This window comes from Microtus oregoni, unplaced genomic scaffold (genome assembly GCF_018167655.1).
Source record: "Microtus oregoni isolate MIOR12 unplaced genomic scaffold, Mior012 000051F_ref0000332, whole genome shotgun sequence".
NCBI lineage: Eukaryota > Metazoa > Chordata > Mammalia > Rodentia > Cricetidae > Microtus > Microtus oregoni.
The window spans coordinates 15,008,344-15,036,087 of record NW_024543811.1 but is presented as its reverse complement, the minus strand read 5'-3'; the positions used below and the strand labels follow the sequence as shown (position 1 = coordinate 15,036,087).

The following is a 27,744-nucleotide window of genomic DNA, read 5'->3' as shown; positions in this document are numbered from 1 at the left end:
GAATATCAATGCAAAAATCCTCAACAAAATACTGGCAAATCGAATTCAAGAACACATCCGAAAAATTATCCATTATGATCAAGTAGGCTTCATTCCTGAGATGCAGGGCTGGTTCAACATACGAAAATCTATCAATGTAATCCAGCATATAAATAAACTGAAAGAAAAAAACCATATGATCATTTCATTAGATGCTGAAAAAGCATTTGACAAAATTCAACATCCATTTATGTTAAAAGTCTTGGAGAGATTAGGGATACAAGGGTCATACCTAAATATAATAAAAGCTATATACAGCAAGCCGACAGCTAACATCAAATTAAACGGAGAGAAACTCAAAGCCATCCCGCTTAAATCAGGAACACAACAAGGCTGTCCACTTTCGCCATACCTCTTCAATATAGTGCTTGAAGTTCTAGCAATAGCAATAAGACAACATAATGGAATCAAGGGGATTCGAATTGGAAAGGAAGAAGTTAAACTTTCGTTATTTGCAGATGATATGATAGTGTACATAAGCAACCCCCAAAACTCCACCAAAGAACTTTTACAGCTGATAAACAGCTTTAGTAATGTGGCAGGATACAAGATCAACTCCAAATAATCAGTCGCCCTCTTATACACAAAGGATATGGAAGCAGAGAGGGAAATCAGAGAAGCTTCACCATTCACAATAGCCAAAAACAGCATAAAATATCTTGGGGTAAATCAAACCAAGGAAGTGAAAGATCTATTTGACAAGAACTTTAAGGCATTGAAGAAAGAAATTGAAGAGGATACCAAAAAACGGATGGACATCCCTTGCTCTTGGATTGGGAGGATCAACATAGTAAAAATGGCAATTCTACCAAAGGCAATTTATAGATTCAATGGAATCCCCATCAAGATCCCATCAAAATTCTTCACAGATGTGGAGAGGACAATAATCAACTTTATATGGAAAAACAAAAAACCCAGGATAGCCAAAACAATCCTATACAATAAAGGATCTTCTGGAGGCATTACCATCCCTGACTTCAAACTCTATTACAGAGCTACAGTAATGAAAACAGTGTGGTACTGGCATAAAAACAGAGAAGTCGACCAATGGAATCGTATAGAAGACCTGGATTTTATCCCACAAACCTATGAACACCTCGTTTTTGATAAAGGAGCTAAAAGTATACAATGGAAGAAAGAAAGCATCTTCAACAAATGGTGCTGGCACAACTGGATGTCATCCTGTAGAAGAATAAAAATAGACCCTTATCTATCACCGTGCACAAAACTTAAGTCCAAATGGATTAAAGACCTCAATATCAGCCCGAACACACTGAACCTGATAGAAGAGAAAGTGGGAAGTACCCTACAGGAGATGGGCACAGGAGATCGCTTCCTATGTATAACCCCAGAAGCACAGACATTAAGGGCAACATTGAATAAATGGGACCTACTTAAACTGAGAAGCTTCTGTAAAGCAAAGGACATAGTCACTAAGACACAAAGGCAACCTACTGACTGGGAGAAGATCTTCACCAACCCCACAACAGACAAAGGTCTGATCTCCAAAATATATAGAGAACTCAAGAAACTAGACTTTAAAATGCTAATTAACCCAATTAAAAAATGGGGCACTGAACTGAACAGAGAATTCTCAGCAGAGGAAGTTCAAATGGCCAAAAGACATTTAAAGTCGTGCTCAACTTCCTTAGCAATCAGGGAAATGCAAATCAAAACAACTTTGAGATATCATCTTACACCTGTCAGAATGGCTAAAGTCAAAAACACCAAGGATAACCTTTGCTGGAGAGGCTGTGGAGGAACGGGTACCCTCATCCATTGCTGGTGGGATTGCAATCTTGTGCAACCACTGTGGAAGTCAGTGTTTCGGTTTCTCAGGAAATTCGGGATCAACTTACCCCTGGACCCAGCAATAACACTCCTGGGAATATACCCAAGAGATGCTCTATCATATGACAAAAGCATTTGTTCAACTATGTTCATAGCAGTATTATTTGTAATAGCCAGAACATGGAAACAACCTAGATGCCCTTCAATGGAAGAATGGATGAAGTAAGTATGGAATATATACACGCTAGAGTACTACGCTGCTGTAAAAAACAATGACTTCTCGAATTTTGCATGCAAATGGACGGAAATAGAAAACACTATCCTGAGTGAGGTGTCCCAGTCCCAAAAAGATGAACATGGGATGTACTCACTCATAATTGGTTTCTAGCCATAAATAAGGGCCACGGAGTCTACAATAGGTGAACCTAAAGAAGCTAATTAAGAAGGTGAACCCAAGGAAAAACATATAGTTATCCTCTTGGCTAAGGGAATTAAACCAAATTGCCGGGGAGAAAATTAGGATCTTGGGGGTGGGGTGGGATGGGGGTAAGGGGAGATGGGGAGAGAAAAGGTAGAAGGGAAGGAGGGGGGACTTGGGGAATCAGGAGAATTGGGATAAAGGAAAGGTGGATAGGGGAGCACGGAACCACAATTCTTAGTTAAGGGAGCCACTTTAGGGTGGGCAAGAGATTTGACCCTAGAGGGGCTCCCAAGTGCCCAAGATGAGGTTCCCAGTTAGTTCCTTGGGCAGCTGAGGATCGGGAATCTGAAATGACCCTATCCTAGAGCAATATGGACGAATATCTTGCATATCATCATAGAACCTTCATCTGGTGATGGATAGAGATAGAGACAGAGACCCACACATGAGCACTGGACTGAACTCCCAAGGTCCCAATGAGGAGCAGAAGGAGGGAGAACGTGAGCAAAGAAGTCGGGGCCACGAGGCGTGCACCCACCCACTGAGACAGTGGAGCTGATCTACTGGGAGCTCACCAAGGCCAGCTGGACTGTGACTGAAAAAGCATGGGATAAAACCGGACTCTCTGAACATGGCGAACAATGAGGGCTGATGAGACGCCAAGGACAATGGCAGGGGGTTTTGATCCTACTTAATGAGCTGGCTTTGTGGAAGCCTAGCCAGTTTGGATGTTCACCTTCCTAGATATGGACGGAGGGGGGAGGACCTAGGACTTACCACAGGGCAGGGAACCCGGACTGCTCTGTGGACTGGAGAGGGAGGGGGAGAGGAGTGGGGGGAGGGGTAGAAGGGTGGGAGGAGGGGGAGGGTAATGGGAGGCTGGGAGGAGGTGGAAACTTGTTTTTTGTTTATGTTTTTTTTCTTTTCTTAATAAAAAAAAAATCAAAAAAAAAGAAATACTCTCTGTTGACTGTGACTGAAAAAGCATGGGATAAAACCGGACTCTCTGAACATGGCGAACAATGAGGACTGATGAGAAGCCAAGGACAATGGCACGGGGTTTTGACCCTACTTCATGTTTTGGCTTTGTGGGAGCCTAGTCAGTTTGGATGTTCACCTTCCTAGACATGGACGGAGGAGGGCGGACCTTGGACTTTCCACAGGGCAGGGAACCCTGACTGCTCTTTGGACTAGAGAGGGAGGGGGAGAGGAGTTTGGGGGAGGGGGAGGGAAATGGGAGGCTGGGAGGAGGCGGGTACTTTTTTTTTCCTTTTCTCAATAAAAAAAATAAATAAAGAAAGAAAGAAAGAAAGAAAGAAAGAAAGAAAGAAAGAAAGAAAGAAAGAAAGAAATAGTCTCTGGCAAAATCCAAGATATCTTCATGATAAAAGTCCTAGAGGATTAGGGATATCTCAACATAACAAAGGCAGTTTCCGGAAAGATTATAGCCAACAGCATCTTGAATGGAGAGAAATGAAACTCTAGACTTCACTAGAATGAGGAACAAGACAAGGTTGTCCACTCTCCACATCTATTCAAAATTTGATGTCTTAGCTAGAGTAATAAGACAACAGGAGATCAAAGGGTTAAAAATTGAAAAGGAAGAAGTTAAAATATATTTATTTACAAATAATATGGTAACATACACAAGTTACCGAAGACTAATTCCACCAGGAAATTTCTATAGATGATAACACTTTCAGCAAAGGATCTGCACACAAAATTAACTCACAAATATCAGGAGCCTTCCTATATTCAAATGACAAGCAGTCTGAGAAAGAAATTAGGGAAAAAAACATCTTTTATAAAAACTTCAAACATAAATAACCTGGGTATTTTGAACTAAGCAAATAAAAGACCTGTATGAAAACTTAAAAGTCATGAAGAAATAAACTGAAGAAGACACCACCAGTACACTGAAAAACCTGTCTGTGCTCATGGATCAGTAGGATAAAATAGTAAAAATGGCCATGCTACTAAAAGCTATCTACAGAACCAACGCCACTTTCATCAAAATCCCAACACAATTCTTAACAAATCTTGAAAGGTCAGTCAAACTGTAGAAGACTGAAAATAGATTTATAATTATTACCCTGAAAAAAACACTTCAAATAGATGAAAGACCCCAACATAAAACCACTTACACTGAACCACATAGAAGAGAAAATGACAACAGTCTTGAACGCACTGACATAGAAATAGACAAGAATAGTACAGGCAGTAAGATCAATAACTAAGGGACTGGAGAGATGGATCAGAGGTTAAGAGCATTGCCTGCTCTTTCAAAGGTCCTGAGTTCAATTTCCAGCAACCACATGGTGGCTCACAGCCACCTGTAATTGGGTCTGGTGCCCACCTGTAATGGGGTCTGGTGCCCTCTTCTGGCCTGCAGACAGAATATTGTATACATAATAAATAAATATTTAAAAGATCAATAACTAATAAGTAGGATCTCATGAATTGAAGATGTTTCCGCAAGGCAAAGGACACATTATTCAAAGTGGCAGCCTACAGAATGGGAAAAGATGTTTCACCAACTCCAATCCAATAGAGACCTAATATCCAAAATAAATAAAGAACTCAAGAAACTATCAAGGAAACAAACAAACAATGGGTACAGATATAAACAGAGAATTCTAAATAGAGGAAATTCAGTGACTGAGGATACTTAAATGGCCAACATCTTTCAGCAATGAGGGAAATACCAATCAAAACAATTCTGATAGTTCATTTTACATCTGACAGAATGCCTTGTGACAAGTGACAGCTCATGCTGAATAACAGAAGTGACAGTTCATCCTATGGAGAATGTAGACTGCCTAAAAGATATGATAGGGCAATGGTGGCACAAAGCTTGTGGGAGTAACACAACCAATATAACGACTTAATGTCTACTTCACAGAAACCATACCCTAACCTACCTGTGTTTTTCTTAAATATTTATTTATTATGTATACAATATTCTGTCTATGTGTATGCCTGCAGGCCAGAAGAAGGCACCAGACCCCATTACAGGTGGCTGTAAGCCACCATGTGGTTGCTGGGAATTGAACTCAGGACATTTGGAAGAGCAGGCAATGCTCTTAACCTCTGAGCCATCTTTCCAGCCCCTGTGTTTAAAAGCTCCTAAGACTAGATAGTCCAGAGGCCTAGGGCAAAACCAAGTAAGACTGGTTTATTAAAAAATAGTGAATAAATGACTCCTGATGGTATTACATTACAGATCAGTGCCTTCTTTACTCAATCATCAGAAGAGAAACTTTCCCCTGCAGCAGATGGAAACAAATACAGAGAGGCCTGTCATCAAACAGTAGGCAGAAAGTGAGTGATCTTAGAGCACTCAGCCCTAAATGATGTCTCCATCAAATTACCCCAACTCAATAGTCCAGGGAACCCCATGGAAAAGGAGGCACAAAAGAGCCAAAACGAGAATAAAGGCCTCTAAACCAACTGAGCAAAGAGACTGAGGCAACATGTACAGGGCCTACATCAGGTCCTCTATGAATATATAATGACTTCCAGGTTAAATGTTTTTATGGAATTACTACTGTGCAAAGTAGTGGTTCTCTGATTCTTGTGCCTTCTCTTGGGCTCTTTTCCTTCTGTTGAGTTGCCTTGATCAGACTCAATGTGGTTGCTTTTGTTTTATCTTGCATTTTACACTGTTATTAAAGAATTAATGAATGAATAAAACCTAGACACTATAATACCTACAGGGATTAATAACTACTCCAGGAGAGGCCTAATGTTTAGCAGTAGTTGAACAATGAATAATGGATTCTGGGCAGTGGTGGCACATGCCTTTAATTCCAGTACTTGGGAGGCAGAGGCAGGTGGATCTCTGGGAGTTCAAGGCTGGCATGGTCTACAAGGTTCGTTCCAGGAACAAAAAAAATAGATTCCACAGTTTTTTGTGTGCTTTTATTTAGCTAAAGTTTGAAGTTTGTTTTTGTACTTTGTTTCCTGGGTTTGTTGTTATACTTCCTTCCTTTTGTTTGGGAAAGAACTTAAAATTTGGGTGGATAAACAGGGAGGAAGAAATGATCTGGAAAGACTTGGGTAGAATCAAATTATAATTAAACTTAAGTTGTTTTAAATAATTAAAAATTTTAAATCATATTTAAGACATATGAAATTCTGCCTTAATAGTCATATATTTAGAAATAACTATTGGTGTCAATCAAGTCAGTATATTCATTATCTCACAGTCTTTTAGTTTGAGTGCCTAAATGTTATATTATCCAAAATCTCTCTCTCTCTCTCTCTCTCTCTCTCTCTCTCTCTCTCTCTCTCTCTCTCTCTCTCTCTCCCTCTCCGTCTGTTTTGAGACAAGAGTTCCTGGCTGTCCTGGAACTCACTCTGTACACCAAGATAGCTTTAAATCCAGATATCTGCCTGTCCCTATCTCCCAAGTTCTAGGATTAAATGTGTGTGCCACCACCACCAGCTTATTATCTACTTGGTACTATATACTTATATGTTACTGTTATAACTGTTATGCTGTGTATTTTTATTTAATGTTTCATATGTATCTGTGATATTATATATATAAAATTTAAAGAAATAATGAATAAAGTCCTTTGCTCTGTTAAAAAAAAGAAAGGAACCTAAATGTTTAATGAAGGAAATATAAAATATTTTATCTGAACAAAAAACTTGGCAGCATCTCTATAGTTGTTCCTTGCTGTCAGTTTCAGTAATTCTTCTGAGACCATCTCCTTTTGTTTGACTGGTGAACCACTATCTACTAGGGACCTTAGAAGTGCCACACTTGTCTGGAACCTAGGTAGTCTAACTGTGCACACCGTACCCTCTTTCATTCTGGTTTCTGGAGAGTACTCTTAGACTTTCTGCTACCTGCCCATCTCAGCTCCTCCTCAACCTCTACCTCTTCCATCTTCTTTGTACTCATTCACATCCTTAATAGTGTAATCCTAGTCCTTTTTCTGACTTAAAGACCTTGAAGGAACTCCAGGATTGGTTGTCACTGGAGGTCCGATAGCTTATCACCCAACCCCATCACTACAACAACTTGGACATGGTTGGGGTCTAAACCCCAACTCTAATCAGGTTTCAGAACTGAGCTGTGAAAACTGAGATCCAAGCATCATTCTTCTGGCCAATCAACTGTCAGATTGGTGTAATAGATTCAACAAAGCTCTATTCCAATAAACAACATAACTACAGATAAGCAGAGTCAGTGTAAACACAACATGAATAACAAAGACAATATGGCTTCACCTAGAACATAGCAACACTACTGTTTGGGTCTGAAAAAGTAATTTATTGGAAGCACATATATATTTGTTTATTGGTAGACATATTGGAAGCACTAGGACTTCAAAATAGCATTTATAAACATGATAAAAAAAGTTGAATGAAATAAAAATTCAAGACATGAAAATATAGATGAAGAAAAAATAGAACTGGTAAAGAAAAGGTGAACCAAAATAAAGTTCAAAATCAAAATCTTACCATGTAAGCTCAGAGGGTAAGACACATCAGTAGCATAAAAGAAAAAAACAAAGACTTTCAGGGCTTGAGATAATCTAACCAAGGAAGTGAAAGATCTATTTGACAAGAACTTTAAGGCATTGAAGAAAGAAATTGAAGAGGATACCAGAAAATGGAAGGATCTCCCTTGCTCTTGGATTGGGAGGATCAACATAGTAAAAATGGCAATTTTACCAGAGGGAATTTATAGATTTAATGCAATCCCCATCAAGGTCGCATAAAAATTCTTCAAAGATCTGGAGAGGACAATAATCAACTTTATATGGAAAAGCAAAAAACCCAGGATAGACAAAACAATCTAATACAATAAAGGAACTTCTGGAGGCATTACCATCCCTGACATCAAACTCTATTACAGAGCTATGGTATTGAAAACAGCTTGGTATTGGCATAAAAACAGAGAAGTCGACCAATGGAATCAAATAGAGGACTGGATTTTAACCCTCAATCTTATGAACACCTGATTTTCCATAAAGGAGCTAAAAGTATACAATGGAAGAAAGAAAGCATCTTCAACAAATCCAGGTGCTGGCATAACTGGATGTCAACCTGTAGAAGAATGAAAATAGACCCCTATCTATCACCATGCACAAAACTCAAGTCCAAATGGATTGAAGACCTCAATATCAATCTGTACACACTGAACCTGATAGAAGAGAAAGTGGGAAGTACTCTACAACTTATGGGCATAGGAGACCACTTCCTACGTATAATCAGAGCAGCACAGGCATAATGGGCAACATTGAATAAATGAAACTGAGAAGCTTCTAAAGCATAGACACTGTCACTAAGACACAAAGGCAACCTACTGACTGGGAGAAGATCTCACCAACCCCGCAACAGACAAAGGTCTGATCTCCAAAATATATAGAAAACTCACGAAACTAGATTTTAAAATGCGAATTAACCCAATTAAAAAATGGGGCACTGAACTGAACAGAGAATTCTCAACAGAAGAAGTTCAAATGGCCAAAAGACACTTAAGGTCATGCTCAACCACCTTAGCGATCAGGGAAATGCAAATTAAAACAACTTTGAGATATCATCTTACACCTGTCAGAATGGCTAAAATAAAAAACTCCAATGATAGCCTCTGTTGGAGAGGCTGTGGAGGAAGGGGTTCCCTCATCCATTGCTGGTGGGAATGCAATCTTGTGCAACCACTTTGGAAAGCAGTGTTTCGGTTTCTCAGGAAATTCGGGATCAACTTACCCCTGGACCCAGCAATACCACTCCTGGGAATATACCCAAGAGATGCCCTATCATATGACAAGAGCATTTGTTCAACTATGTTCATAGCAGTATTATTTGTAATAGCCAGAACCTGGAAACAACCTAGATGTCCTTCAATGGAAGAATGGATGAAGAAAGTATGGAATATATACACAGTAGAGTACTACACTGCGGTAAAAAACAATGACTTCTCGAATTTTGCATGCAAATGGATGGAAATAGAAAACACTATCCTGAGTGAGGTAACCCAGACCCAAAAAGATGAACATGGGATGTACTCACTCATAATTGGTTTCTACCCATAATTAAGGGTCACGGAGTCTACAATTGGTGATCCTAAAGAAGCTAAGTAAGAAGTTGAACCAAAGGAAAAACATATAGTTATCCTCTTCGCTATGGGAAGCAGACAAAATTCCCGGGGAGAAAATTGAGATCCTGGGGGTGGGGTGGGATGGGGGTAAGGGGAGATGGGGAGAGAAAAGGGAGAAGGGGAGAATGGGGGGAACTTGGGGAAAAAAGAAGATAGGGATGAAGGAAGGTGGATAGGGGAGCACGGAAGCACAATTCTTAGTTAAGGGAGCCACCTTAGGGTTGGCAAGAGACTTGAACCTAGAGTGGCTCCCAGGAGCCCAAGGCGAGGTCCCCAGTTAGTTTCTTGGGCAGCTGAGGATAGGGAACCTGAAATGACCCTAGCCTATAGCAATACTGACGAATATCTTGCATATCATCATAGAACCTTCATCTGGAGATGGATGGAGATAGAGATAGAGACCCACACTGGAGCACTGGACTGAGCTCCCAAGGTCCCAATGAAAAGCAGAAGGAGGGAGAACATGAGTAAAGAAGTCGGGACCACGAGGGTTGCACCCACCCACTGAGACAGTGGAGCTGATCTATTGTGAGCTCACCAAGTCCAGCTGGACTGTGACTGAAAAAGCATGGGATAAAACCGGACTCTCTGAGCATGGCGAACAATGAGGGCTGATGAGACGCAAAGGACAATGGCACTGGGTTTTGATCCTGCTTAATGTGCTGGCTTTGTGGGAGCCTAGCCAGTTTGGATGTTCACCTTCCTAGATATGGACAGAGGGGGGAGGACCTAGGACTTACCACAGGGAAGGGAACCCTGACTGCTCTTTGGACTGGAGAGGGAGGGGGAGAGGAGTGGGATGAGGGGGAGGATGGAAGGAAGGAGAGAAGGGTGGGAGGAGGGGGAGGGAAATGGGAGGCTGGGAGGAGGTGGAAACTTTTTTTCCTTCCTTTTCTCAATAATAAAAAAAATGAAAAAAAAATTACACAGTATTTTCTAGCAAAATAAGGTAACTTATTATTAAAAGTTCCAATCTAACATAGCAATCATAGGTTTTTGGAACTGATACAGTAATAAATTTTTTTTCCAAATTTTTCACACTTCCTTCTTCAAAGACTATAAGAAAAACTTCTTCCAATTACTAAATTCTTTATACTTTTTCCACCATTATTCCTTCCAAAATTGCTTCAATAGATGGTTTTGTAATATAAAATCATCTATATCTTTACTACATAAATATATGTGTATCTTTTAAAAAAAGAATTCCTGACCAGATATCTAAATAAAATAGCTTACTGAAATTGTAGTAATAAAAATCTGTTACTGAAGTCACTAGATAAACCTGTAATTTTATTAAATTTTTACTATCTTAAGAAAATTTCTTACCTGTGCTGCCCAGATATTATTAAGATCCTGTAAAGTAAGAGCCTTTTCTTTAATGACAAAATGCAGAATCTTCTCTAGCTTTTCCACATACTGTAGCTGATGAAGACTATCTTGTAAGAGTATGGATAAGATATTATTTTGTTGTATCCACTACTAAATTTAAAACAGCACAAATATTGTTTAACTGTAGAAAATAAAAATATTCCAAAAACCAAAATAAAATTTTTCACTTATACAGATGACACAAGTGAAATCAATCTTTAATGCAGTTACTAAATATTAAAATAAGTAATTTTATAGAATTAAATTCTGCATGTAAAATGTACCCATTAAGATAACACAATTGCTGCCTTAATGGGTAATTACAAACTGCATGTAATTTAATTCTGAAATAAAGAGAAATTCCTCATCTATGAGCAGCAGTATCACATATTTTAGTTATAATGTATGAGCATAATGACTTTTATATTTCCAGTATGTTTTAGAACATTCTCTTGTAAAATGTATTCAAATACCTCATAAATGTCACATTAATTTATAACAAAAAATGCTTCTTCTTTTTTTTTTTAAATAATTTATTTTATTAAGAAAAGAAGAAAAAAAAACATAAACAAAAAACAAGTTTCCACCTCCTCCCAGCCTCCCATTTCCCTCCCCCTCCTCCCACCCTTCTCCCCCTCCTCCCACCCTTCTACCCCTCCCCCCACTCCTCTCCCCCTCCCTCTCCAGTCCACAGAGCAGTCCAGGTTCCCTGCCCTGTGGTAAGTCCTAGGTCCTCCCCCCTCCGTCCATATCTAGGAAGGTGAACATCCAAACTGGCTAGGCTTCCACAAAGCCAGCACATTAAGTAGGATCAAAACCCCGAGCCATTGTCCTTGGCGTCTCATCAGCCCGCATTGTTCGCCATGTTCAGAGAGTCCGGTTTTATCCCATGCTTTTTCGGTCACAGTCCAGCTGGCCTTGGTGAGCTCCCAGTAGATCAGCTCCACTGTCTCAGTGGGTGGGTGCACGCCTCGTGGTCCCGACTTCTTTGCTCATGTTCTCCCTCCTTCTGCTCCTCATTGGGACCTTGGGAGCTCAGTCCAGTGCTCCAGTGTGGGTCTGTCTCTGTCTCCATCCATCACCAGATGAAGGTTCTTAGCCAAGAGGATAACTATATGTTTTTCCTTGGGTTCACCTTCTTACTTAGCTTCTTTAGGTTCACCTATTGTAGACTCCGTGGCGCTAATTTATGGCTAGAAACCAATTATGAGCGAGTACATCCCATGTTCATCTTTTTGGGTCTGGGACACCTCACTCAGGATAGTGTTTTCTATTTCCATCCATTTGCCTGCAAAATTCGAGAAGTCATTGTTTTTTACCGCAGCGTAGTACTCTAGCGTGTATATATTCCATACTTTCTTCATCCATTCTTCCATTGAAGGGCATCTAGGTTGTTTCCAGGTTCTGGCTATTACAAATAATACAGCTATGAACATAGTTGAACAAATGCTTTTGTCATATGATAGAGCATCTCTTGGGTATATTCCCAGGAGTGGTATTGCTGGGTCCAGGGGTAAGTTGATCCCGAATTTCCTGAGAAACCGAAACACTGACTTCCACAGTGGTTGCACAAGATGGCATTCCCACCAGCAATGGATGAGGGTACCCGTTCCTCCACAGCCTCTCCAGCAAAGGTTATCCTTGGTGTTTTTGACTTTAGCCATTCTGACAGGTGTAAGATGATATCTCAAAGTTGTTTTGATTTGCATTTCCCTGATTGCTAAGGAAGTTGAGCACGACTTTAAGTGTCTTTTGGCCATTTGAACTTCCTCTGCTGAGAATTCTCTGTTCAGTTCAGTGCCCCATTTTTTAATTGGGTTAATTAGCATTTTAAAGTCTAGTTTCTTGAGTTCCTTATATATTTTGGAGATCAGACCTTTGTCTGTTGTGGGGTTGGTGAAGATCTTCTCCCAATCAGTAGGTTGCCTTTGTGTCTTATTGACTATGTCCTTTGCTTTACAGAAGCTTCTCAGTTTAAGTAGGTCCCATTTATTCAATGTTGCCCTTAATGTCTGTGCTTCTGGGGTTATACATAGGAAGCGATCTCCTGTGCCCAGCTCCTGTAGGGTACTTCCCACTTTCTCTTCTATCAGGTTCAGTGTGTTCGGGCTGATATTGAGGTCTTTAATCCATTTGGACTTGAGTTTTGTGCACGGTGATAGATAAGGGTCTATTTTCATTCTTCTACAAGATGACATCCAGTTGTGCCAGCACCATTTGTTGAAGATGCTTTCTTTCTTCCATTTTATACTTTTAGCTCCTTTATCGAAAATCAGGTGTTCATAGGTTTGTGGGATAAAATCCGGGTCTTCTATACGATTCCATTGGTCGACTTCTCTGTTTTTATGCCAGTACCACACTGTTTTCATTACTGTAGCTCTGTAATAGAGTTTGAAGTCAGGGATGGTAATGCCTCCAGAAGATCCTTTATTGTATAGGATTGTTTTGGGTATCCTGGGTTTTTTGTTTTTCCATATAAAGTTGATTATTGTCCTCTCCAGATCTGTGAAGAATTTTGATGGGATCTTGATGGGGATTGCATTGAATCTATAAATAGCCTTTGGTAGAATTGCCATTTTTACTATGTTGATCCTACCAATCCAAGAGCAAGGGAGGTCCATCCATTTTTTGGTATCCACTTCAATTTCTTTCTTCAATGCCTTAAAGTTCTTGTCAAATAGATCTTTCACTTCCTTGGTTAGATGTACCCCAAGATATTTTATGCTGTTTTTGGCTATTGTGAATGGTGAAGCTTCTCTGATTTCCCTCTCTGCTTCCATATCCTTTGTGTATAAGAGGGCGACTGATTTTTTGGAGTTGATCTTGTATCCTGCCACATTACTAAAGCTGTTTATCAGCTGTAGGAGTTCTTTGGTGGAGTTTTTGGGGTCGCTTATGTACACTATCATATCATCTGCAAATAACGAAAGTTTAACTTCTTCCTTTCCAATTCGAATCCCCTTGATTCCATTATGTTGTCTTATTGCTATTGCTAGAACTTCAAGCACTATATTGAAGAGGTATGGGGAGAGTGGACAGCCTTGTCGTGTTCCTGAGTTAAGTGGGATGGCTTTGAGTTTCTCTCCGTTTAATTTGATGTTAGCTGTCGGCTTGCTGTATATAGCTTTTATTATATTTAGGTATGACCCTTGTATCCCTAATCTCTCCAAGACTTTTAACATAAATGGATGTTGAATTTTGTCAAATGCTTTTTCAGCATCTAATGAAATGATCATATGGTTTTTTTCTTTCAGTTTATTTATATGCTGGATTACATTGATAGATTTTCGTATGTTGAACCAGCCCTGCATCTCAGGAATGAAGCCTACTTGATCATAATGGATAATTTTTCGGATGTGTTCTTGGATTCGATTTGCCAGTATTTTGTTGAGGATTTTTGCGTCGATATTCATGAGTGAGATTGGCCTGTAGTTCTCTTTCCTGGTTGAGTCTTTGAGTGGTTTTGGTATCAGAGTAATTGTGGCTTCATAAAAGGAGTTTGGTAATGACCCTTCTGTTTCTATCTTGTGGAATACATTAAGGAGTATAGGTATTAGATCTTCTTGGAAGATCTGGTAGAATTCCGCATTGAAACCATCTGGTCCTGGGCTTTTTTTGGTAGGGAGGTTTTTGATAACCTCTTCTAATTCTTCGCGACTAACAGGTCTATTTAGATTGTTCACCAGGTCCTGATTTAACTTTGGTATATGATATTTATCTAAAAAAGTATCCATTTCCTTTACATTTTGCAATTTTGTGGCATATAGGCTTTTGTAGTAAGATCTAATGATTCTCTGAATTTCCTCTGTGTCTGTGGTTATGTCCCCCTTTTCATTTCTGATCTTATTAATTTGCAAATTCTCTCTCTGCCGTTTGATTAGCTTGGATAGTGGTTTGTCAATCTTGTTGATTTTCTCCAGGAACCAGCTTTTTGTTTCATTGATTTTTTGTATTATTTTCTGTGTTTCTATTTTGTTGATTTCAGCCCTCATTTTGATTATTTCCAGTCTTCTACTCCTCCTAGGTGAGTCTGCTTCTTTTTTTTCTAGAGCTTTCAGGTGGGCTGTTAAGTCTCCAATGTGAGCTTTCTCTGTTTTCTTTAAGTGGGCATTTAGTGCTATGAACTTTCCTCTTAGGACTGCTTTCATAGTGTCCCATAAGTTTGAGTATGTTGTTTCTTTATTTTCATTGAATTCCAGGAAGACTTTAATTTCTTTCTTTATTTCTTCCTTAATCCAGCTATGGTTCAATAGTTGACTGTTCAGTTTCCATGACTTTGTATGCTTTCTGGGGGTAGCATTATTGTTGAATTCTAACTTTAATCCATGGTGATCTGATAAGACACAGGTGGTTACTAATATTTTTTTGTAACTGTGGATGTTTGCTTTGTTACCGACTATGTGGTCGATTTTCGAGAAGGTTCCATGAGCTGCAGAGAAGAAGGTATATTCTTTCCTATTTGGATGGAATGTTCTATAGATGTCTGTTAAGTCCATTTGATTCATTACCTCCACTAATTCTCTTATTTCTCTGTTAGGTTCCTGTTTGATTGACCTGTCCATTGGTGAGAGAGGAGTGTTGAAGTCTCCTACTATTAGTGTGTGCGGTTTGATGGCTGCCTTGAATTTTAGCAATGTTTCTTTTATGTACGTGGGTGCTTTTATATTAGGGGCATAGATGTTCAGGATTGAGACTTCATCCTGATGAACTGTTCCTGTTATGAGTATAAAATGCCCCTCTCCATCTCTTCTGATTGATTTAAGTTTAAAGTCAACTTTGTTAGAGATTAGTATGGCCACACCTGCCTGTTTCTTAGGTCCATTTGCTTGATAGGCCTTTTCCCAGCCCTTTACTCTGAGTAGGTGCCTGTCTTTGTGGTTGAGGTGTGTTTCTTGTAAACAGCAGAATGTTGGATCCTGTTTTCTTATCCAATCTCTTAGCCTGTGCCTTTTTATAGGTGAGTTGAGTCCATTGACATTAAGTGATATTAATGACCAGTGGTTGTTAACTCCGGTCATTTTTTTTTAGTCGTAGAGTTTGTGTGTTTCCCTTCTTTGTTTTGTGTTGGTGAAGGGTCTCTAGATGTCTGAGTTATTGTGGTCATTGTTGGACTCCTTGGTTAGTGATTTTCCTTCAATTACTTTCTGTAAGGCTGGATTTGTGGCTGCGTATTGTTTAAATTTGTTTTTATCCTGGAAAATTTTATTTTCTCCATTTATAGTGAATGAAAGCTTGGCTGGGTATAGTAATCTGGGCTTGCACCCATGGTCTCTCAGTTTCTGCAGTACATCTATCCAGGACCTTCTGGCTTTCATGGTTTCCATGGAGAAGTCAGGTGTAAGTCTGATAGGTTTACCTTTATAAGTAATTTGGCCTTTTTCCTTTGCAGCTCTTAATATTCTTTCCTTATTCTGTATGCTTTGTGTTTTGATAATTATATGGCGAGGGGATGTTTTTTTTTGATCCAGCCTATTCGGTGTTCTGTATGCTTCTTGCACCTTCATAGGAAAATCTTTCCTTAGGTTGGGAAAGTTTTCTTCTATAATTTTATTAAATAGATTTTCTGGACCATTGAGCTGCCCTTCTTCTCCTTCTTCTACTCCTATTATTCTTAGGTTTGGTCTCTTTATTGTGTCCCATATTTCCTGAATGTTTTGTGATGAGAGTTTGTTGGACTTGCTGTTTTCTTTGATCAGTGTGTTTATTTTCTCTATGGTATCTTCAGAATCCGAGAGTCTTTCTTCTATCTCTTGTATTCTGCTGGTTATGCTTGTTTCTGTAGTCTCTATTCGTTTACCTAGATTTTCCATGTCCAGACGGCCCTCTGTTTGTGTTTTCTTCTTTGCCTCCATTTCAGTTTTCAGGTCTTGAACTGTTTCCATTATCTGTTTGATTGTTTTTCCTTGGTTTTCTAGGGTATCATTCACTGATTTATTCAATTCTTCAAACTTTCTGTTATATTTCTCATCCATTTCTATAAGGGCGTTTTTTACATGCTGTTTAAGGGTGTCAATCACTTTCATGAAGTCAATCTTTTCTCCTTCCTCTTGATTAAGGGGTTCTTGTCCTCCCGTTGTGGGGTCGCTTGTTTCTGGTAGCTTCATGTTGCTTTTCAGCTTGTTGGGCGAATTCTTGCCTTGACGTCGGCCCATCTCTTCTTCCAAATGCTCCCTATGGATCTTCTTTTACCGGATTAGGTCTCCTTGCCTACCAAACGCTGTCTCTCCCCAATGTTGGCTCTCCCAATGCTGGGTCTCCTGGCGCCGAAAGATCAGGCCTCCGTGCTGGTTGGGCAGCTCGCAGACAAAGCGCCTACCCCGCTTGGTGCAGGCAGGCCACAGAAACAAAGGAACTGCTGCCCCCCCGGGAGCCCCGGGTACTCGGACTCAGCGCCCAGATAGGCTGGGCTGGGCGATGCCACGCGCCAAAAGAGGGCAGTGGGGGCGAAGTGGGGAGGGCTCTGGACGGAAGCTGGGTGGGCCAGGAAGAAAGAGGCAGCACCCGGGGAGTAGAGGCCCTGCAGAGAGCCCAAGCAGGACAGGGGGCCAAGAAACCCCCGAGCTCCCCGTCCCAGGCTGGCGCCGTGGGCCAGAAACTCACCCCAATGCTGGGTCTCCTGGCGCCGAAAGATCAGGCCTCCGTGCTGGTTGGGCAGCTCGCAGACAAAGCGCCTACCCCGCTTGGTGCAGGCAGGCCACAGAAACAAAGGAACTGCTGCCCGCCCGGGAGCCCCGGGTACTCGGACCCAGCGCCCAGATAGGCTGCGCTGGGCGATGCCACGCGCCAAAAGAGGGTAGTGGGGGCGAAGTGGGGAGGGCTCTGGACTGAAGCTGGGTGGGCCAGGAAGAAAGAGGCAGCACCCGGGGAGTAGAGGCCCTGCAGAGAGCCCAAGCAGGACAGGGGGCCAAGAAACCCCCGAGCTCCCCGTCCCAGGCTGGCGCCGTGGGCCAGAAACTCACCCCAATGCTGGGTCTCCTGGCGCCGAAAGATCAGGCCTCCGTGCTGGTTGGGCAGCTCGCAGACAAAGCGCCTACCCCGCTTGGTGCAGGCAGGCCACAGAAACAAAGGAACTGCTGCCCGCCCGGGAGCCCCGGGTACTCGGACCCAGCGCCCAGATAGGCTGCGCTGGGCGATGCCACGCGCCAAAAGAGGGTAGTGGGGGCGAAGTGGGGAGGGCTCTGGACGGAAGCTGGGTGGGCCAGGAAGAAAGAGGCAGCACCCGGGGAGTAGAGGCCCTGCAGAGAGCCCAAGCAGGACAGGGGGCCAAGAAACCCCCGAGCTCCCCGTCCCAGGCTGGCGCCGTGGGCCAGAAACTCACCCCAATGCTGGGTCTCCTGGCGCCGAAAGATCAGGCCTCCGTGCTGGTTGGGCAGCTCGCAGACAAAGCGCCTACCTGGCTTGGTGCAGGCAGGCCACAGAAACAAAGGAACTGCTGCCCGCCCGGGAGCCCCGGGTACTCGGACCCAGCGCCCAGATAGGCTGCGCTGGGCGATGCCACGCGCCAAAAGAGGGTAGTGGGGGCGAAGTGGGGAGGGCTCTGGACGGAAGCTGGGTGGGCCAGGAAGAAAGAGGCAGCACCCGGGGAGTAGAGGCCCTGCAGAGAGCCCAAGCAGGACAGGGGGCCAAGAAACCCCCGAGCTCCCCGTCCCAGGCTGGCGCCGTGGGCCAGAAACTCACCCCAATGCTGGGTCTCCTGGCGCCGAAAGATCAGGCCTCCGTGCTGGTTGGGCAGCTCGCAGACAAAGCGCCTACCTGGCTTGGTGCAGGCAGGCCACAGAAACAAAGGAACTGCTGCCCGCCCGGGAGCCCCGGGTACTCGGACCCAGCGCCCAGATAGGCTGCGCTGGGCGATGCCACGCGCCAAAAGAGGGTAGTGGGGGCGAAGTGGGGAGGGCTCTGGACGGAAGCTGGGTGGGCCAGGAAGAAAGAGGCAGCACCCGGGGAGTAGAGGCCCTGCAGAGAGCCCAAGCAGGACAGGGGGCCAAGAAACCCCCGAGCTCCCCGTCCCAGGCTGGCGCCGTGGGCCAGAAACTCACCCCAATGCTGGGTCTCCTGGCGCCGAAAGATCAGGCCTCCGTGCTGGTTGGGCAGCTCGCAGACAAAGCGCCTACCCCGCTTGGTGCAGGCAGGCCACAGAAACAAAGGAACTGCTGCCCGCCCGGGAGCCCCGGGTACTCGGACCCAGCGCCCAGATAGGCTGCGCTGGGCGATGCCACGCGCCAAAAGAGGGTAGTGGGGGCGAAGTGGGGAGGGCTCTGGACGGAAGCTGGGTGGGCCAGGAAGAAAGAGGCAGCACCCGGGGAGTAGAGGCCCTGCAGAGAGCCCAAGCAGGACAGGGGGCCAAGAAACCCCCGAGCTCCCCGTCCCAGGCTGGCGCCGTGGGCCAGAAACTCACCCCAATGCTGGGTCTCCTGGCGCCGAAAGATCAGGCCTCCGTGCTGGTTGGGCAGCTCGCAGACAAAGCGCCTACCCGGCTTGGTGCAGGCAGGCCACAGAAACAAAGGAACTGCTGCCCGCCCGGGAGCCCCGGGTACTCGGACCCAGCGCCCAGATAGGCTGCGCTGGGCGATGCCACGCGCCAAAAGAGGGTAGTGGGGGCGAAGTGGGGAGGGCTCTGGACGGAAGCTGGGTGGGCCAGGAAGAAAGAGGCAGCACCCGGGGAGTAGAGGCCCTGCAGAGAGCCCAAGCAGGACAGGGGGCCAAGAAACCCCCGAGCTCCCCGTCCCAGGCTGGCGCCGTGGGCCAGAAACTCACCCCAATGCTGGGTCTCCTGGCGCCGAAAGATCAGGCCTCCGTGCTGGTTGGGCAGCTCGCAGACAAAGCGCCTACCCCGCTTGGTGCAGGCAGGCCACAGAAACAAAGGAACTGCTGCCCGCCCGGGAGCCCCGGGTACTCGGACCCAGCGCCCAGATAGGCTGCGCTGGGCCAAAATGCTTCTTCTTTTGCATTGTTGAGAGATGCTAATTTAATTTATCGATATAAACATAAAATCTGAGCTTAAATAAATCCTTAGTCAAAGTCTTTGTCTTAGGTATATACTATTTTCACAACAGTTAAGAAAAAAAAGCCCTCAAAGTTCTGAGTCAATCTGGTAATTAAGACTCTTGTAAGACAATGATTATTCTTCACAAATATGTATAAACAGTACTCATATTAAATTATAATTCAAGTTTTTATAACTGCTATTCACTTCAAATTAAAATGTTTTAAGTGATTCCATAGAATACTCATTCACTAGATTCCAGAAGTTTTCTCTTTAATTTAAACAAGTCACCTATATTCAGTACACATTCACAAAAGATACAGTAAGTTACTTAACGTTCTTACCAATCCATTGTTTATCAACTTAAAAAGTTCAGCAGTTTTAATTTTAAGAGTTTACTTATTTGTGTATACAGTGTGTTTTTATCATATGTTAGTGAACCATGTGTATATTATGTTTGAAGCATTCCCTGGTTGTCTAAAAGAGGGTGTGTGATTCCCTCAAATTAGAATTAGAGATATTTGCGGCAACTGGAAACCAATGGCTCTGGAAGCACAACAAATGTGCTCGAAGCCATTAAGTCATCTCTCCAGGCCTTATTATTTTTTTGTTTTGTGGTAGAAGTAATAAACACTTGGAGTTTGCTGCCAAGTTTGGTCATTAGATCCCAGATTGACAGGCAGAAAACTGAGTCTCATAAACTGTCCTCAGAAATTCCAGCCCTATACACAAAAAAATAAAGAGGCAAGTATGTTTCGATTATATAAAAAAATGGAGCTTACTGCCATTTGTTCAGCGGTTAGCCATTCTTCCTCAGAATTACCATGTTGATGTGTATAATATGATACACTTGACAGCATCTTGTTAATTTCATTCAGTGCATTCATCTTTCCATTAAAAGAAGAAATCTGCAGCAATCTATAAAAATTGTAATCAATAATAATTTTTCATGATCCATAGGAATAGCAAAGGGCTAGTGCCACATGCATAACACAAAAGCAACTCTAAAGACTGAAGTGGGAGTATCACAAAATGAAAGCCAGGGTTACACAGTGAATTCATAGCCAGCATAGACTGTTACAACCCCAAAACAAACAATAAAAACCCAAATCCAAACAAACCATTTTTTTTCAAATTGGTAAAATGGCTGCCTATCATACAGGATCCTAAATTCAATATGCAATCACCGAATAGGCAACAACATAAATCACAGTAACAGTAACTATAGGTAAAAAGTATCTCACCTGAGTATCATTTTTAACCTAAGAATGTCTAAATTTCTAATAGTTTCTTCTTGTCCTGGAATTCTTGAGGCTAAACTCTTTAGAGATTTAATAATCATTGAAATGGCATCATTTTTCACTTCACTCTTTGCTTCTCATTTCAGTTCTTCATTAGTTATTTTTTGTAATAATTGTGGAACTACCTCAATAACTGGGATGAAGTACTTTCTTAAAGTGTGTTGAGTGAGAAACTCATAGCACTGTCCAAAAGGCCTGAAAAGAGGGAACACAAAACTTTAATATCCAATTTTTCTTCTACAGTCTAGTTTTCAAATTAGTTTCAATACGTACAAGCAAATCATGCTAAATTCAGAAAAAAAACATTTAAGAATTAAAACTCAATTATTTCCAAGTAAATAAGAGCAACTTGTATATTATGCTGAAAATATCTTAAAATATAACTTACTTAATTAGAGCTGAAATTGTTTGAATTGTTAATGCTGATCCAGTAATGAAACGATCATGCAAAATCTGGAAACCATCTAATGTGCCAAATGTGTTAATAAGATCCACTAACCAACCCTGTAAGTGAATGATAAGCATTAAATTACTTCTTTAAGAAATTACTACCTAAAATTTATGTTTTAAAACAGACAATATATAATTATAAGCCAAACACTGTTATAAAATCACACATATATGATTTACTTGTTTAGGAAGACCCTTTAAGAGTGACTGTTTCTTTTTATATTTTTGCTCAGAAAGAGTTAACTTTTTAAATTGCATATATATTACGAGCAAAATATTGGGCTTTGATCAGCTAACATTTTCTACATTTAAGAAGTAAGTTTTAGCTGGTCGGTGGTGGCACATGCCTTTAACCTAAGCACTCGGGAAGAAGAGGTAGACAGATAGATCTCTGTGAGTTTGAGACCAGCCTGGTCTACAAGAGCTAATTCCAGGCTCCAAAGTTACAGAGAAACTCTGTCTCAAAAAACAAACAAACAGTTCCTGCTTCTACACTGAAGAGATATACCCAGAGAGTCAATCACAGCAAAGGCTGGACCAAGAGACCAGGCCTCTCCTGGCTCCATTTGAAGGAAGAGATGGGAAGGCGCCAATACAAGAACTCCTCCAACAACCTGAAAGGCAACATGACACCACCAGAAACCAGGGATCCCGAAATAAGAAGAATTGTACACCCTATTCCTGAAGAAATAGAAGAAATCGACTCAAAAGTGAACTATATGAAAATAATAGAGGACCTTAAACAGGAGGTGAAAACTGCCATAAACAATAAGAGATTACAAACAAAAAGGTAGAGGAAATCGCTCAAAGACACGCAAGAAAACCAAGAGAAACAAGAAAAAGCAATCAAACAGGTTAGGAAAGCGGTTCAAGACATGAAGAATGAAATGGAAGCAATGAAGAAAGCACAAACCGAGGGAAGAATGGAGATGGAAAATCTGGGTAAACGAACAGGAACGACAGAGACAAGTACTAACAACAGATTACAAGAGATAGAAGAGAGAATATCAGACACTGAAGACACCATAGAGAAAATAAACACACTGATCAAAGAAAACAGCAAAACAAACAAATTCTCATCACAAAACATTCAGGAAATTTGGGACAAAATAAAAAGACCAAACCTAAGAATAATTGGAGTAGAAAAACGAGAAGAAGTGCAGCTCAACGGTACAGAAAATATACTTAATAAAATTATAGAAGAAAACTTTCCCAACCTGAAGAAAGAGGTACCTATGAAGGTTCAAGAAGCATACAGAACACCAAATAGGCTGGATCAAAAAAAAAAAACATCCCGCCGGGCGATGGTGGCGCACGCCTTTAATCCCAGCACTCGGGAGGCAGAGGCAGGCGGATCTCTGTGAGTTCGAGACCAGCCTGGTCTACAGAGCGAGTTCCAGGACAGGCTCCAAAGCCACAGAGAAACCCTGTCTCAAAAAAAAAAAACATCCCCTCGCCATATAATAATCAAAACACAAAATATACAGAATAAAGAAAGAATATTAAGAGCCGCAAAGGAAAAAGGCCAAGTTACTTATAAAGGTAAACCTATCAGACTTACACCTGACTTCTCTGTGGAAACCATGAAAGCCAGAAGGTCCTGGATAGATGTACTGCAAAAACTAAGAGATCATGGATGCAAGCCCAGACTACTATTTCCAGCCAAGCTTTCGTTCACTATAAATGGAGAAAACAAAATTTTCCAGGATAAAAACAAATTTAAACAATACGTAGCCACAAATCCAGCCTTACAGAAAATTATAGAAGGAAAATCACTAACCAAGGAGTCCAACAATGCCCACAATAACTCAGTCATCTAGAGACCTTTCACCAGCGCAACTCAAAGAAGGGAAACACACAAACCCTACTACTAAAAAAGTGACCGGAGTTAACAACCACTGGTCATTAATATCACTTAATGTCAATGGGCTCAACTCACCTATAAAAAGGCACAGGCTAAGGGATTGGATACGAAAACAGGATCCAACATTCTGCTGTCTACAAGAAACACACCTCAACCAGAAAGACAGGCACCTACTCAGAGTAAAGGGCTGGGAAAAGACTTATCAAGCAAATGGACCTAAGAAACAAGCACCTGTGGCCATCCTAATTTCTAACAAAGTTGACTTCAAACTTAAATCAATCAGAAGAGATGGAGAGGGGCATTTTATACTCATAACAGGAACAATTCATCAGGATAAAGTCTCAATCCTGAAAATCTACGCCCCTAATATAAAAGCGCCCACGTATGTAAAAGAAACATTACTAAAACTCAAGGCAGCCATCAAACCACACACACTAATAGTAAGAGACTTCAACACTCCTCTCTCACCAATGGACAGGTCAATCAAACAGAAACCTAACAGAGAAATTAGAGAATTAATGGAGGTAATGAAGCAAATTGACTTAACAGACATCTATAGATTATTCCACCCAAAGAGGAAAGAATATACCTTCTTCTCTGCAGCTCATGGAACCTTCTCAAAAATTGACCACATACTTGGTAACAAAGCGAACTTACACAGTTACAAAAAAATATTAGTAACCACCTGTGTCTTATCAGATCACCATGGATTAAAGTTAGAATTCAACAACAATGCTACCCCCAGAAAGCCTACAAACTCATGGAAACTGAACAGTCAACTACTGAACCATACCTGGATTAAGGAAGAAATTAAGAAAGAAATTAAAGTCTTCCTTGAATTCAATGAAAATAAAGAAACAACATACTCAAACTTATGGGACACTATGAAAGCAGTCCTAAGAGGAAATTTCATAGCACTAAGTGCCCACTTAAAGAAAACAGAGAAAGCTCATATTGAAGACCTAACAGCCCACCTGGAAGCTCTAGAAAATAAAGAAGCAGACTCACCTAGGAGGAGTAGAAGACTGGAAATAATCAAACTGAGGGCTGAAATCAACAAAGTAGAAACACAGAAAACAATCCAAAGAATCAATGAAACAAAAAGCTGGTTCCTGGAGAAAATCAACAAGATTGATAAACCCCTATCCAAACTAATCAAACGGCAGAGAGAGAATACGCAAACTAATAAGATCAGAAATGAAAAGGGGGACATAACCACAGACACAGAGGAAATTCAGAGAATCATCAGATCTTATTACAAAAGCCTGTATAACACAAAACTGGAAAATGTAAAAGAAATGGACACTTTTTTAGATAAATACCATATACCAAAGTTACACCAGGACCAGGTGAACAATCTAAACAGACCTGTTGGTCGCGAAGAATTAGAAGCTGTTATCAAAAACCTCCCTACCAAAAAAAGCCCAGGACCAGATGGTTTCAATGAGGAATTCTACCAGAACTTCATGAAGATCTAATACCTATACTCCTTAATGTATTCCACAATATAGAAACAGAAGGGTCATTACCTAATTCCTTTTATGAAGCTACAGTTACTCTGATACCAAAACCACACAAAGACTCAACCAGAAAAGAGAATTACAGGCCAATCTCACTCATGAACATCGACGCAAAAATCCTCAACAAAATACTGGCAATCCGAATCCAAGAACACATCCGAAATATTATCCATTATGATCAAGTAGGCTTCATTCCTGAGATGCAGGGCTGGTTCAACATACGAAAATCTATCAATGTAATCCAGCATATAAATAAACTGAAAGAAAATAAGCATATGATCATCTCATTAGATGCTGAAAAAGCATTCGACAAAATTCAACATCCATTTATGTTAAAAGTCTTGGAGAGATTAGGGATACAAGGGTCATACCTAAATATAATAAAAGCTATATACACCAAGCCGACAGCTAACATCAAATTAAACAGAGAGAAACTCAAAGCCATCCCGCTTAACTCAGGAACACAACAAGGATGTCCACTCTCGCCATACCTCTTCAATATAGTACTTGAAGTTCTAGCAATAGCAATAAGACATCATAATGGGATCAAGGGGATTCGAATTGGAAAGGAAGAAGTTAAACTTTCGTGATTCGCAGATGATATGATAGTTTACATAAGCGACCCCCAAAACTCCTCCAAAGAACTTTTACAGCTGTTAAACACCTTTAGTAATGTGGCAGGATACAAAATCAACTCCAAAAAATCAGTCGCCCTCTTATACACAAAGGATAGGGTAGGGAAGCAGAGAGGAAAATCAGAGAAGCTTCACCATTCACGATAGCCACAAACAGCATAAAATATCTTGGGGTAAATCTAATTAAGGAAGTGAAAGATCTATTTGACAAGAACTTTAAGGCATTGAAGAAAGAAATTGAAGAGGATACCAAAAAATGGATGGATCTACCTTGCTCTTGGATTGGGAGGATCAACATAGTAAAAATGGCAATTCTACCAAAGGCAATTTATAGATTCAATGCAATCCCCATCAAGATCCCATCAAAATTCTTCACAGATCTGGAGAGGACAATAATCAACTTTATATGGAAAAACAAAAAAACCCAGGATAGCCAAAACAATCCTATACAATAAAGGATCTTCTGGAGGCATTACCATCCCTGACTTCAAACTCTATTACAGAGCTACAGTAATGAAAACAGTGTGGTACTGGCATAAAAACAGAGAAGTCGACCAATGGAATCGTATAGAAGACCCGGATTTTAACCCACAAACCTATGAACACCTCATTTTTGATAAAGGAGCCAAAAGTATACAATGGAAGAAAGAAAGCATCTTCAACAAATGGTGCTGGCACATCTGGATGTCAACCTGTAGAAGAATGAAAATAGACCCACATCTTTCACCAGGCACAAAACTCAAGTCCAAATGGATTAAAGACCTCAATATCAGCCCGAACACACTGAACCTGATAGAAGAGAAAGTGGGAAACACCCTAGAACAGATGGGCACAGGAGATCGCTTCCTATGTATAACCCCAGAAGCACAGACATTAAGGGCAACATTGAATAAATGGGACCTACTAAAACTGAGAGTCTTCTGCAAAGCAAAGGACACTGTCACTAAGACACAAAGGCAACCTACTGACTGGGAGAAGATCTTTACCAACCCCGCAACTGACAAAGGTCTGATATCCAAAATATATAGAGAACTCAAGAAACTAGACTTTAAAATGCTAATTAACCCAATTAAAAAATGGGGCACTGATCTGAACAGAGAATTCTCAAAAGAAGAAGTTCAAATGGCCAAAAGACACTTAAGGTCATGCTCAACCTCCTTAGCAATCAGGGAAATGCAAATCAAAACAACTTTGAGATATCATCTTACACCTGTCAGAATGGCTAAAGTCAAAAACACCAAGGATAACCTTTGCTGGAGAGGCTGTGGAGGAACGGGTACCCTCATCCATTGATGGTGGGAATGCAATCTTGTGCAACCACTATGGAAGTCAGTGTTTCGGTTTCTCAGGAAATTCGGGATCAACCTACCCCTGGACCCAGCAATACCACTCTTGGGAATATACCCAAGAGATGCCCTATCATATGACAAAAGCATTTGTTCAACTATGTTCATAGCAGTATTATTTGTAATAGCCAGAACATGGAAACAACCTAGATGCCCTTCAATGGAAGAATGGATGAAGAAAGTATGGAATATCTACACATTAGAGTACTATGCTCCGGTAAAAAACAATGACTTCTCAAATTTTGCATGCAAATGAATGGAAATAGAAAACACTATCCTGAGTGAGGTATCCCAGACCCGAAAAGATGAACATGGGATGTACTCACTCATAATTGGTTTCTAGCCATAAATAAGGGTCACGGAGTCTACAATAGGTGAATCTAAAGAAGCTACGTAAGAAGGGGAACCCAAGGAAAAACATATAGTTATCCTCTTGGCTAAGGGAAGTAGACAAAATTGCCAGGGAGAAAATAGGGATCTTGGTGGGGTGGGATGGGGGTAAGGGGAGATGGGGAGAGAAAAGTTAGAAGGGAAGGAGGTCGGGCCTTGGGAAAACAGGAGGATTGGGATAAAGGAAGGTTGGACAGGGGAGCACGGAACCACAATTCTTAGTTAAGGGAGCCACTTTAGGGTTGGCAAGAGACCTGACCCTAGAGGGGCTCCCAGGTGCCCAAGCTGAGGTCCCCAATTAGTTCCTTGGGCAGTTGAGGATAGGGAACCTGAAATGACCCTATCCTAGAGCAATACTGACGAATACCTTGCATATCATCATAGAACCTTCATCTGGTGATGGATGGAGATAGAGACAGAGATGCACACTGGAGCACTGGATTGAGCTCCCAAGGTCCCAATGAGGAACAGAAGGAGGGAGAACATGAGCAAAGAATTCGGGACCACGAGGCGTGCATC

General features: G+C 41.6%; 1 protein-coding gene across 1 annotated transcript in view; it reads right to left on the bottom strand.

Moving 5' to 3' along the window:
• The window catches only part of LOC121437306 (probable ubiquitin carboxyl-terminal hydrolase FAF-X), a 153,978-nt gene that overhangs the window by 102,306 nt on the left and 23,928 nt on the right, over nt 1–27,744 (bottom strand). Inside the window, 4 exon segments of the mRNA XM_041637168.1 lie at nt 10,695–10,847; nt 20,502–20,637; nt 20,964–21,215; nt 21,409–21,524. Of these exon segments, the coding sequence (XP_041493102.1) occupies nt 10,695–10,847; nt 20,502–20,637; nt 20,964–21,215; nt 21,409–21,524 (657 nt within the window).